Source organism: Symphalangus syndactylus, chromosome X (assembly GCF_028878055.3).
Source record: "Symphalangus syndactylus isolate Jambi chromosome X, NHGRI_mSymSyn1-v2.1_pri, whole genome shotgun sequence".
NCBI lineage: Eukaryota > Metazoa > Chordata > Mammalia > Primates > Hylobatidae > Symphalangus > Symphalangus syndactylus.
The window spans coordinates 74,039,338-74,052,704 of NC_072447.2; the positions used below are offsets into that span (position 1 = coordinate 74,039,338).

The following is a 13,367-nucleotide window of genomic DNA, read 5'->3' on the forward strand; positions in this document are numbered from 1 at the left end:
GAGGGTATCCACTGGGCCTAGTATTTGGTGGATGCTTTCACATACATAGTCCTTTTTAGTCATCACCAGGACAAGGAGTAGTAGATGGCTCTTCCCTGTTTTACATGTGAGGACACTGAGGCTCCTAAGATTATGCAGCAGATAAATGGCACAGCTAAAATTCCAACTCTGATCTCTCTGACTGCATAGATTGTGCTCTTGCCGTTAGGCTATTCTGCCTCATAATGTGGAATAGCACACAGGCTAAAGTTATATACTATATGCTCAATTACTTTGCTGTGGGTTGCCCACTGATACAATTAATTAATATTGATTTGTTTTAAAAAGGAAGAAGTTAGCAGAATTATCCACTTTGTGGAGAAAAAATGGTTTCTTTCAAGCTACCTTGCTTATATCTCCCATCCTACTCTGTTCTTATGTCTATAAGGGCATTGACCATATTAATTAAATTAAAAAAGAAACTAAAGGCACAGAAGACCCGAGGCATGAATAGTGAACTGATTTTAGGAATATAAACAAGTCAGTTTTGTTTTTGTTTCATTAAGGAAGTCATTTACTGGCCATTCGTCACAGGGGTGGGCTAAAAACCATACAGTCCCCAAAGGAGGCAGAAATTCAGAAGGAAGATGTAAAGGATGGCTTGGACAGCTCAACTTTTTCTTGAATTTTATATCAATTGATTATAATAGCCATGTTAATTAGTCAGCCAATTTGACAGTTGTCCTGTGGAAATTTTTAGAATGAAACCACCCTGAAAGAATAGCCTGCAAAATAACTAAATTCCTTAGAGAGCTTCTTCACATTTCTGGTTTGGAATATTGGCTTTAAGCATTTATTAGCTCTATGACATTGGGAAAGAAGTAACTTCACCTCTCTGAGCCTTGGTTTTCTCTCTCTCTCTTTTCTTAATGAGACTAATGATATCTGCCTATTTCTCAGGGATGTTTTTGAGATTTAAAGAAGATAATACATAGGTCAACACAGTGTGCTGCTTATAACCTCATTTAAATGTTCTCTATTATTGTCAAATGGTAAGGCTTCTTCCGTTTGGCTGTCCTTTCCTAATCCTGATATTTTCTTTGGGTTTTCTTTTGCAGCAATCAATGGCTTTGTTTTTGGGAATTTACCAGAGCTGAACATGTGTGCACAGAAACGTGTGGCCTGGCACTTGTTTGGCATGGGCAATGAAGTTGATGTCCACACAGCATTTTTCCATGGACAGATGCTGACTATCCGTGGACATCACACTGATGTGGCTAACATCTTTCCTGCCACCTTTGTGACTGCCGAGATGGTGCCCTGGGAACCTGGTACCTGGTTAGTTAGCTGCCAAGTGAACAGTCACTTTCGAGGTGAGATCCAACATTTCTGACCCTTGGGTTGTAAGAGAGAGGTATGATAATGGTTAAAGGAGGCTGGGTTTCTGGCCTGAAGCCATAAATAAGTCCTCCAGTTGAGGCATCTTGGGATAAAGGATAGCACACTAGATTAGAAGTCAGGGGACCCAGGTTTTTTCCTGAATCTGCTGGGAAACTTGCTGGATAACTTTGGGCACATCTCTCTGTGTTTAATCTTCCCCATTTTGAACATAAGATAGCTTGGGGATGGATAGGTAGACTTTTAATCAGCTTTTTATTATTTGCTTAGAATTCTGAACAATTAATACCTGGAGACATTTTCAACATATTGAACAGGGAGTGAAGTAGAGATTAATTAAAAGAGAGTAACATTTCTGTAGGAGATCATGGTGTATTGTAGGTACATAGTTACACTCTGGTTGGAACTCAATAGCAGTAGGAGTGGAAGGTTTTATTTTCAAAGGGAGAAACATTAAAGTAATGTCATTGCAGAGCAATGTATTGAGGAGCATCAGATGCATCAGAGGGGAGGAAGAACATATGAGGCAATGGAAAGAGTAGTAGTAGGTTTGTGAAAAACTTTATATGACTTTAGACAGGTGCCTTTCCATTTCTAGGTCACATTTGCCACATCTGTAAAATGGGAAAGTTGGTCTAAATCGTCTCTTAAATCCTCTTCAGCTTTCATTTTCTAGAATTATTTGATTTATGGTAAATTAGAAGGGTGTCAGAAAAATGATATGTGAGTACTTGAAGTGGATTTTAGTAGGTTAGGAGTTGTAGACTAATAGGATAATAAATCTTGGGTGTTAGGTTTGACACAATAGGGGCCAGTTACATGTGCTCCATTATCCAGGGTATGTCTTACCCCAAAGCTTCCTAGGTAAGAGAGTATAAATATGGATTGGGATTAGAGATGCAGTATGATAGTGGAATAAGCATGGACCTTAGAGACAGACATGCCTGGATTCAAATCCTGGTTCCATCACTTGTTTAGCCACCTTTGATAAATCATGTCACTTCTCTGAGCCTCTTAATAGAAGTAGTGATGTATACCTTATAAAATTGTAATGAGGTTTTAGAGTAAAAATGTGATTTTGAATCTTAAAGAATAGGGGGATGATGTAACCAAGATAGTAGATATAAGAAAATAAAATGAACACTTAAGATCTGCAGTTGAAAGATGAGAGTTTAAGTCTCAACTCCACCTCTGACTAGCTGTGCAACCTTCGGCAAGTTATTTAACCTGTCTGACCTTTAGTTTTCTTCATCTGCAAAAGGGGACATTAAAAGTCTATTTCATACAATCGTTGTAAAGAATGATAGAGGTAACATATGTACTCCCTGGGACTGAAATTTTAAAAAAGATGTAAAGCACCTGACACAGAACCTACCTAACATAACACATGTTGAAGAAAATGAATATTTTTTCCTCTCCCTTCATCATACCTCAGGTTTCTAATTTACAAATTTCAAATCTCCCTGGTATGCTGCGGGATGCTAATAAAATAATATAGCTGAGTGACCTCTATAAGTTGCTAAGCCAATATAAGACAGTGCCATCCATTGCCATTATGACTCAATGTAGTATATTCCACATTTGAAAACACTACTTAGAATCTACGTTTTCCTTACAGTCCCAAGTCTGAAGCTTTATCTTCACTGATAGAAGATGTTCTATTATTTTGGGAACTTCCCAGTTTATAAATAATTAACACCTATTTTAAATTTGATGCTCCTACTAGCCCCATGAGGTAGATTTTCCTATTCTCTCCTTTGGCAAAAGAGGGAAGCTCAGATTGAGGAAGTGACTTGCCTAAGGTCCTGCAGATAGTGCTTAAAGCTTGGGCTTGAACTCAAGTTTCCTTACTTCCGTCTCTGTGATGTTGCTACAATGTGAGCCTTTATGCAGAGGCAGGAATGAGGATCTAGTAAATGCATCAGTGGTGGTATAAGCAAGTGGAGGTACTTGAATTCTACCCTGGACTCTCTCTCTCAGCCAGGCACTTTAAGAGTGAGAGAAATTTGTTTGAGTTCATTGTAGATTCTGGATATTAGCCCTTTGTCAGATGAGTAGGTTGCAAAAATTTTCTCCCATTGTGTAGGTTGCCTGTTCACTCTGATGATAGTTTCTTTTGCTGTGCAGAAGCTCTTTAGTTTAATGAGATCCCATTTGTCGATTTTGGCTTTTGTTGCCATTGCTTTTGGTGTTTTAGACATGAAGTCCTTGCCCACGCCTATGTCCTGAATGGTATCGCCTAGGTTTTCTTGTAGGATTTTAATGGTTTTAGGTCTAACATATAAGTCTTTAATCTATCTTGAATTAATTTTTGTATAAGGTGTAAGGAAGGGATCCAGTTGCAGCTTTCTACATATGGCTAGCCAGTTTTCCCAGCACCATTTATTAAATAGGGAATCCTTTCCCCATTTCTTGTTTTTGTCAGGTTTGTCAAAGATCAGATAGTTGTAGCTATGCGGCATCATTTCTGAGGGCTCTGTTCTGTTCCATTGATCTATGTCTCTGTTGTGGAAAAATATGGAATGCTTCACGAATTTGCGTGTCATATCCAGAATCTACAATGAACTCAAACAAATTTACAAGAAAAAAACAAACAACCCCATCAAAAAGTGAGCAGAGGACATGAACAGACACTTCTCAAAAGAAGACATTTATGCAGCCAAAAAACACATGAAGAAATGCTCCTCATCACTGGCCATCAGAGAAATGCAAATCAAAACCACAGTGAGATACCATCTCACACCAGTTAGAATGGCCATCATTAAAAAATCAGGAAACAACAGGTGCTGGAGAGGATGTGGAGAAATAGGAACATTTTTACACTGTTGGTGGGACTGTAAACTAGTTCAACCATTGTGGAAGTCAGTGTGGCGATTCCTCAGGGATCTAGAACTAGAAATACCATTTGACCCAGCCATCCCATTACTGGGTATATACCCAAAGGACTATAAATCATGCTGCTATAAAGACACATGCACACGTATGTTTATTGCGGCACTATTCACAATAGCAAAGAGTTGGAACCAACCCAAATGTCCAACAACGATAGACTGGATTAAGAAAATGTGGCACATATACACCATGGAATACTATGCAGCCATAAAAAATGATGAGTTCGTGTCCTTTGTAGGGACATGGATGAAACTGGAAAACATCATTCTCAGTAAACTATCGCAAGGACAAAAAACCAAACACCGCATGTTCTCACTCATAGGTGGGAATTGAACAATGAGAACTCATGGACACAGGAAGGGGAACATCACGCTCCGGGGACTGTTGTGGGGTTGGGGGAGGGGGGAGGGACAGCATTAGGAGATACACCTAATGCTAAATGACGAGTTAATGGGTGCAGGAAATCAACATGGCACATGGATACATATGTAACAAACCTGCACATTGTGCACATGTACCCTAAAACCCTAAAGTATAATAAAAAAAAAAAAAAAGAGTGAGAGAAAACAGCCCATTTTGGAGCAGGAGTAAAGAGAGTAGTGGAGGGTGGGAGGAGGAAACACTAACAGAAGGAGGAAGGTGAGTCCTCTGGGTTAAAATCCTATTGGATAGAATGGGGTCAGCCATAATGTTCTTCCTTCAGATGGCATGCAGGCACTCTACAAGGTCAAGTCTTGCTCCATGGCCCCTCCTGTGGACCTGCTCACAGGCAAAGTTCGACAGTACTTCATTGAGGCCCATGAGATTCAATGGGACTATGGCCCGATGGGGCATGATGGGAGTACTGGGAAGAATTTGAGAGAGCCAGGCAGGTAAGAGGCAGTGGGATCCCTCTCTTTACTTCTGGGTCCAGCTCCAAACATTTATTATCTTTCTTCCAGAAATCTCTCACTTTACTCAGGGATCCAAATCATTGTCTGGCTGGGGTTATATGAACCAACTGTTAGCCAAGTTCTTGTGGCCCCCTGGAGAACTTGCTCTTGGGGAGATACAGGTAGCAAAGCTTTTTGTGGGGTTATTCCATATCCCCACAAAGGGTCCAAGCAGAGTTTGAAGTTGGTCCTACTATAATTCCTGGCCATTTTCATAAAGGAAAGCCCAGGTGGGACCAGTTCTTGTATCAGTTGAAATAGCTTTTTTTTCCAGGTTTCTTCAGTTTACCCATTATTTACATCCTTGCTCCTTCATTTCTTTTCTATAGTCTGAATGAGGCATTTGAGCAGGGGTACAAAAAGCACTCTGAGAAATGTAGGAAGAGAGGCAACCTGCTTTTTGGCTATCACGTGCCCATTCTTTTGAAGGAATTTCTCCAAGTTCTCCTGCTTCATCCATGACCCAGATACGGGCAAGATAGAGTAGGAGGTTAGTGCCCTACTCAGTTGCTGGGTCTTAAGTCATACCACTCACTGGGCAATCGATGATGACAGGTCTTCCACAGAGGAGGCACTTGATAGATAACTAAGAGAGGGGTTGGGGGAAGATCCTTCATGGTTATACTTCTAGCAGGAAATAATAGAGTAAATCTGGAGAAAACTTAGGAAAGTTGGTGTTTGAGTCTCAGCACGGATTCCACGATTTCCAACTGGGCTTATTAACATAGTGGGCTTTCATTTTGGAGTGAGAGAAAGGATTATTAATACCTAAGGGTGATTAAGGACAGATGTAGACTATGAATCTCTGGAGGGCAGAACTGGTCCCAGTGCCTGGAAATTATAAGCAAGAATATTCCAACTTACACTAAAATAGAATTCCAATAATTTAAAATATCCAACAGTAAGGGAGATTGTCTCCTCTGGATATGAGTTTCCTATTTTTGGAAAGGCTTAAGCAGAAGCTGTATATAACTTTCTAGTGGTGCTACCAAAGGAGATATCTTCACTGGTGGGAGTTAACTTAGATGAGCTCTGAGGTCCTTCCTAAACATAAAGATTCATAACTAACTTGATGAGACTAAGGATGAGATGGGCATCTATTTGATACCTAATGAAATCATATCATATTTTCCTTTTTACACATCAGTATCTCAGATAAGTTTTTCCAGAAGAGCTCCAGCCGAATTGGGGGCACTTACTGGAAAGTGCGATATGAAGCCTTTCAAGATGAGACATTCCAAGAGAAGATGCATTTGGAGGAAGATAGGCATCTTGGAATCCTGGGTGAGGAATTTTTAAATTATGAAATTCATTTACTAGAGCCAGAGTATTGAGGAAGACTTTGAAACTGAGGCCTGGACATCACTTAGGAGCACATTGTAGACCAGCATCTCCCAAAGTGAGTCTTATGAGATGATTGTTTTGTGAAAGAGTTATGAGTCTGTCCCAGCTACTCGGAGAGGCTGAGGCAGGAGAATGGCGTGAACCCGGGAGGCGGAGCTTGCAGTGAGCCGAGATTGCGCCACTGCACTCCAGCCTGGGCGACAGAGAGAGACTCCTCTCAAAAAAAAAAAAAAAAGAGTTATGGGTCTGAATGTGTTTGTAAAATCACTAAGTTAAGCAGTTAAATAGTGCTTTTTATGCTACAGGATTTCTAAGAGCCTTAGGTTTATTTTTGTTTATCATGAATCTCCACTTTTTTTTAGTGAATGTCTTCCAATACCACTGATGTACAGTACACATTTTTAGAATTCCTTCTCTAGAAGTATTCCTAAAGGGCTACATAAGGAAGTAGGATTGTATAGGTTCTCAGCAATCTGGGGCCAGTAGCAGATTGGCATGACATGCAGACATACTTGAAATAGGAGGAATGCAGAATAGGCTTAGAGTCTGAACTTGAAGAAGGTATCTAGAAGGGCTAAACCAAGGTTAGATGTGGTTTAGTAACATGATGAAACCATAAAATAAAATAGGCCAGATGGAAAAAAACTTTGGAAATTAATATAATGGACCATACTCGGGATAGGTGTGTGCCAGTTGATTCTAGATCTGATAATGGACAATAGATCTTACATCAGCTGGATAGGGAGATACAATGAGAAGAAATCCACCATAGGAAAGAGAGATGGTCGTGAGCCTGAAGGAATTATCATTGGCTGGACTTCAGTATGAGTGTCCCGTCTTTGAGATGAGGTGAAACATTAGATATGGAAATTGAATAGGAAACCAAGCTAGAAACTCTGACCAAGGGTTAGAGCCAGAATAAGTGCTCAGTTTTGGTACTTTTTGTCGGCTTCGAAGATGACCTAAGCTAGATTACATGTGGTGGGTAGTGAAGTTCAGAAGAGTCCAGGAGTTGTGGCTAGATTACCTAGTCCAGTGCCTGGATAGAAGATATCATAATTCTCTTTGCTCAGAATTGGTTTCAGATTGAGGCAAGCACAGGTCTTAGATAGGTCCACAAAGACATGTAGCTGTGGGATCTGGGACAATAAAGTAAGTGAAAATGAGATTGGGGCTGACAATGGGATGAGAGAAATTAATGGCCTCTGGTCCTGGCTGAATGGCTAATTAACCATTTAAATTTGCATAGGTAAATTCCACCTCTCTCAGCTGAAATTTTCTCATCTGTAAATTAGAGTTAATAATTCCTGCCCTATATGACTTAAAATGATGTTTGAGAATCAAAATAAGATAATGGATTTTCCAGTGTTTTCTGTAACTGTAAATTGCAATATACTTGAAAGGGATTGTTATTATTATTACAAAGAAAAGAGTTTTTTATTTTCTTCTTCACTTTCACTTTCCTTTTCTTTCCCACCTTCTTCTTCCATTTCCTTCCTTCATGTTTATCCCTTTCATCATTCTCATTGCCTCTCTTTCCCATTTTCCAGGGCCAGTGATCCGGGCTGAGGTGGGTGACACCATTCAGGTGGTCTTCTACAACCGTGCCTCCCAGCCATTCAGCATGCAGCCCCATGGGGTCTTTTATGAGAAAGACTATGAAGGCACTGTGTACAGTGATGGTGAGCCAACAGGGTTTCTAGTAAATGTGGGCTCTAGGTGGTACCATGTGTCTCTAGAAAACAAATAAATGGGAGATGGGGAGGATGAAGTAGGCAGAATTAGTTGCCATATGTGGATGTTGTTGAATGAATGAATAATATAATAGTAAAACAGGGCTAGGCTTCAATAATAAGAGAAAATTTCTTTTAAATATATTTAAATATATCCTGATTTAAAAAATAAGTTTATTATAGAACTCTGAAAAGCAGACAATTACAAAGTAAATAAGCATCATTTATAGATTGTCACATAAATTTTGATATACCTTTAAATATTTTTATGTGCTTATACAAGTCTATATACAGAGATATGTGATCATATGGTTTGTACACTTTTGCATCCTACTATTCTCAGTTACCATTGTATTGTGTTTGTTTTTCTATGCCATTATAATGCTACAAACATTTTAATGACTATAAAACACTTTATCTCAAGGATTTGTCATAATTTATTTACTTTTTCCTCTATTGCTTGGACATGTAGGTTTTTTCAGTATTTTTGAATATTGTAAGTCAGGTTGCAATGAATGAATGCATATATCCTAGCTTGCATTTTGGATTACTGCATCAGGAGAGAATCTTAGAAGTGAGAATATTGTGTAATTAATTTTTTACTTTATCTGAGAACATTAATGCATGCTAATTCTAGCCAAAATATAAAAGAAAAACTGAAAGCATAAAGAGCAAAGTTGCAGACAAATCTAGAATGAACATGCTATAAGGCAACTGGTCTAGTCTCTTCAAGAAGTCAATACTATCAATAAGGGGATTAGAGACATAACAAATGAAATGTGTGAATTTTGATTGATTCTGCTTGTAAAAATAGCTTTAAGAGACATTTTGGAGATAATCGCAAAATTCTTGATATAGACTGGATATTAGATGTTATTAGGGAATTTTCTTAGGTGGAATAATGGCATTATAGTGACATAGGAGATGCGTGCTAATATCATGATGTTTGTATTCTACTTCCAAATGATTCAACAAAAGCAAACAAACAAAAACTGTATGTATGTGTGTGTAGATGTATATACACATAGATTAGATAAATAAAGATGGCAAAATGTTAGCAATAGACTCTAGGTGATAGGTTGATCGTTGCACTATTTTTTAAAGTTTTCTGTGTATTTGAAAATTTGAAAAGTAAGAAATAATGAATGAATAAGGAAAGATAGGTTAAAACCATCCTAAATTATAGCCCCTTGTTATAAGCTATACTAGAAATATCCTTCCATATGTTTCTTTGGACGTTTTCATAAACCTTTCTTCAGAATATGTTTTTAAGTTGGGGAATTGCTATATCAGAGGATATGTACATTAAAATTTTTGGTGCCTACACCCAAATTGCTCTCTGGAAAGATTTGCAGTCCTATCAGTTTAGAGTTCCATTAGCAGTACCTGAGGAGGTCTCCTTTTCTTACAACCTCATCAGCACTGGGGAAATCTTTTTAATCTTGTCAAAATGGCAGTCTTGTAGGCAAACGACAGCATCAACAAAACTCACTGTTGTTTTGATTTATGTTTGTTTGATTATTTCATGTTGAAAATTCAGTATTTGTTGCATATATTATTCTACTTGTGCATATGAACCTTTTAAAGAAATAGCTTTGTCTACATTTTTGTGTACTTTTTTTTTCAAATTTTGTCTACATTTTTTTTCAAAAGTGTTATTCCCTTTTACATTTACACTCTTTATAGGTGAGTGAGTAGGGTAGGTGCCATCTAAACCACTTCTTACCATCATGCATTATTACAATTTGTAAAATCTTTGCTAAATTAATTTGTAAAAAAGTTATCTAGCTATTTTCAATTGTACTTCTTTGATTACTGATGGCATGAAAATTTGAAAAAGGTCTGTACATTGCTTGACCATGTCTTGTGTCCATTTTAGAAATTACAGCCTTAGTGTTTTTTATATATATGTATATATATATACATACATACATAACATATACACACTCACATGTACATAATACATATTAAAAGAAAAAAATATTAAATAATCAGAGCCGTTCAAAGATGACATGGACTATAATAGCAGGTAGTGAGTCCCCCATCACTGGAGAGTTTTAAGCAGAAGTAGGGATGTAAGAGCAGATTAATGTATGTTTTCAAGTGAGAGATGTTCCAAATAAGTCTTAAAGTCCCTTTTAGTTCCAAGGTCCTATGATTTTTGGAAAACTAAAACATAGGGAAGATTAAATTGCTGCATTTCATATAGTAAGTAGTGGCAGAACGAGAAAATAAACTCATCTCTTGACTCCTTGACCAGAGTTCTCCTCAATATTCAATATTCCATGTTGCTGCTACTGCTGCTCCAAAATGCCTTTGTAGTTCATAATCTTTATTTCACTGTTTGGAGCTGATGATTCTCATTCTAGTCAATCTAGGTAATGAGTCCTGTATTTTCCCTGCAGGCTCATCTCACCCTGGTTTGGTTGCCAAGCCCTTTGAGAAAGTAACATACCGCTGGACAGTCCCCCCTCATGCCGGTCCCACTGCTCAGGATCCTGCTTGTCTCACCTGGATGTACTTCTCTGCTGCAGATCCCATAAGAGACACGAATTCTGGCCTGGTGGGCCCGCTGCTGGTGTGCAGGGCTGGTGCCTTGGGTGCAGATGGCAAGCAGGTATTGTCAGGGTTATCTGGCTGGAAAGCCTGCTGGGAGAAGGACAAAGCTGGGTTGCTGGATAGGGGTTAAGCATGGAACTGGGTTCTAAAGTTTAGGGAACAGAAGAAAAATAATCAAGCTGGTCCATCAGAAATTAGTAGTTGGTGACCTCATGCTATCTTGCATGTTATTTTTTGTACTGACAAATATATATATCTTCCTTAGCCTTGCAGATAATTCATGATATCCTTTCATCATCTTCTTCTTTCCTCCCTCCTTCCCTCCCTGCCGCCCTCTCCTTTTCCCTCTCCCTCACCTCGGGGGCCCCTAAACCTTGCTCCTGATCCATAAATCTGCTTTAATATTTGCTTGTCTTCTTTTGTATTCAGCCCACGATTTCTAGCTGTGTAACACTGGGTGAGCTACTTAACTTCTCTTTGACTCTGTTTCCTCATTTGTAAAAACGGGATAACAATGGAAGAAGACACATTGGATTTCTGTGAAGATTAATTAAAATGATCCATATAAAGTGCTTAGCACAGTGTCTGGCACATATTAAGCACTCAGTAAATGTTAGTGGTAACAATAATTACCATTGATATTACTTATCTTTTATTTTCTAGTTTCCCCCCAAGACCCTCCCCTGCTTTTCTAGCCACCTCCCCTCATTCCTCTCCCCAGGTGATTACCAGCTCTCTTCTTTTACACTCTTTACCTCTTATTTCCTATCCTATGCTCCTTCCTTGCCCACTTTTATACATTCTTCCCTGTCAGGCTTGTCCTTTTATTCTGATTTTCTTCTCTCATCTGCAATTTGAGATTACCTAAGGAAAAACTGCTGCAGCTCTGGATAGGAGATATGGGCTCAAAATGGGAAAAGGAAAGGGGAAAGAATCTGGCATCCCTTGATCTGTAACGACACAGTCCACAACTGCTGAAACTGTTGTCATTATTCCCTCTACTTTCTTCTATTGGGCCTGCAGAAAGGGGTGGATAAAGAATTCTTTCTTCTCTTCACTGTGTTGGATGAGAACAAGAGCTGGTACAGCAATGCCAATCAAGCAGCTGCTATGTTGGATTTCCGACTGCTTTCAGAGGATATTGAGGGCTTCCAAGACTCCAATCGGATGCATGGTATGGGGAGTACTTTTGCCCTGGGCTAAATTGAGGGTCCTAAGTAAAGTCTAACTTTATCTGTAATCATGACCAATCCTGAAAACACTGATTTTATTGGTCATCTCTGTCCAAGAGGTGAGCTAGATTGAGAGATTCAACCGAACACAACAGATCTTATACTTAGTATCTTTGGGTGCTGTGTTCTGTGTTACACAGTATGGGGGAAACTGGAAGAAAGTTCTGCGAAATGAGGGTTTTGCACAAGAAATCTACAAGAGATTGTGAAGAATAAGCCAGATGATACCTTTCCAATCTTATCTCCCGTCTTCCTTATATGTTAGTACCTTGGCTCCCCCACCCCATACTCCAGCCAACTGGGGCTATTTTTCTTTGTAAACATGCTGATTCCATGCTTTTGCAGTGCTGTTCCCTTCACTTGCAATGCTCCATCTCTTGGTTCCCATTACTAGTTAGTTTCATCATTTGGAAAAAGTAAAACCATCTCATGAGCAAAGTTCATTCCAGTTAGAATTTACTGAGTGCCTAATTGGTACTAGGTAATGTGCTAGGTGCTCAGGCAGTCACATAGATATAGAAAAAAAAATGATATGCTTCCTGTTATGTCAATCCAGTGCAGGAAATAGATTTGTAAGTAAATCACCAGAAAGTATATCAGTTACAATCCATGGCAACTGATACTGCAGAATTTTGTGGGATAAAAGTTTCATGGATCAAAGAAAGAGTAATAACTGCTTTACAGAGGATATCTGAACAAAGATACGATGGATAAGTGGTAGGATGCCATAGAAAGAGACCATAAGGGAAGTTTATTCCAGAAAGAGGAAACTATGTGAAAAGTCAACAGGTATTATCAAAGCACCTACAATGTTTAAAGCTTTGATAATGCAGAGAAAAATAGAGCTCACAGGACAATTGTGTGTGTGTGTGTGTGTGTGTCTGTGTGTGTGTGTGTGTGTGTGTGTATGGAAGAGGATGGGAGGACAGACTGCAGGTAGGGGTACCAGAGAGGAGGCTATTTTAGGAGTTCAGGCCAGGGAGGATGAGGGCCAGAACCAGGGCAGTGGCAGTGAAGATGAAGAGGAGGAAACAGGTTGAGAGCTGAAGATGGAATTTTCAGATCCCCAACACGTTATGGGGGGGTGGAAAATGAGATCAATATGGAAAAGGAACAATCAGAGTGGTTGTAAAAGGACCAGAAAGTATGTTGCCACAGAAACCAAGGAAGGAGAGTTTCAAGAAATAGGGAATAGGAGAGATTGGGGTGTGTGTGTGTGTGTGTGTGTGTTTGTGTGTGTGTTTGTGGTAGTGGAGAGTTGTTCAATGTTGTCAGGATGTGTATCATGGTGGAGGTGA

General features: G+C 39.1%; 1 protein-coding gene across 1 annotated transcript in view; it reads left to right on the forward strand.

Moving 5' to 3' along the window:
* The window catches only part of HEPH (hephaestin), a 98,551-nt gene that overhangs the window by 19,775 nt on the left and 65,409 nt on the right, over positions 1-13,367 (forward strand). The window contains exons 6-11 of the mRNA XM_055268591.1: positions 1,098-1,352; positions 4,973-5,141; positions 6,349-6,485; positions 8,096-8,227; positions 10,684-10,895; positions 11,861-12,011. Coding sequence (XP_055124566.1) covers positions 1,098-1,352; positions 4,973-5,141; positions 6,349-6,485; positions 8,096-8,227; positions 10,684-10,895; positions 11,861-12,011 — 1,056 coding nt within the window. The remainder of the gene's footprint in view (positions 1-1,097; positions 1,353-4,972; positions 5,142-6,348; positions 6,486-8,095; positions 8,228-10,683; positions 10,896-11,860; positions 12,012-13,367) is intronic.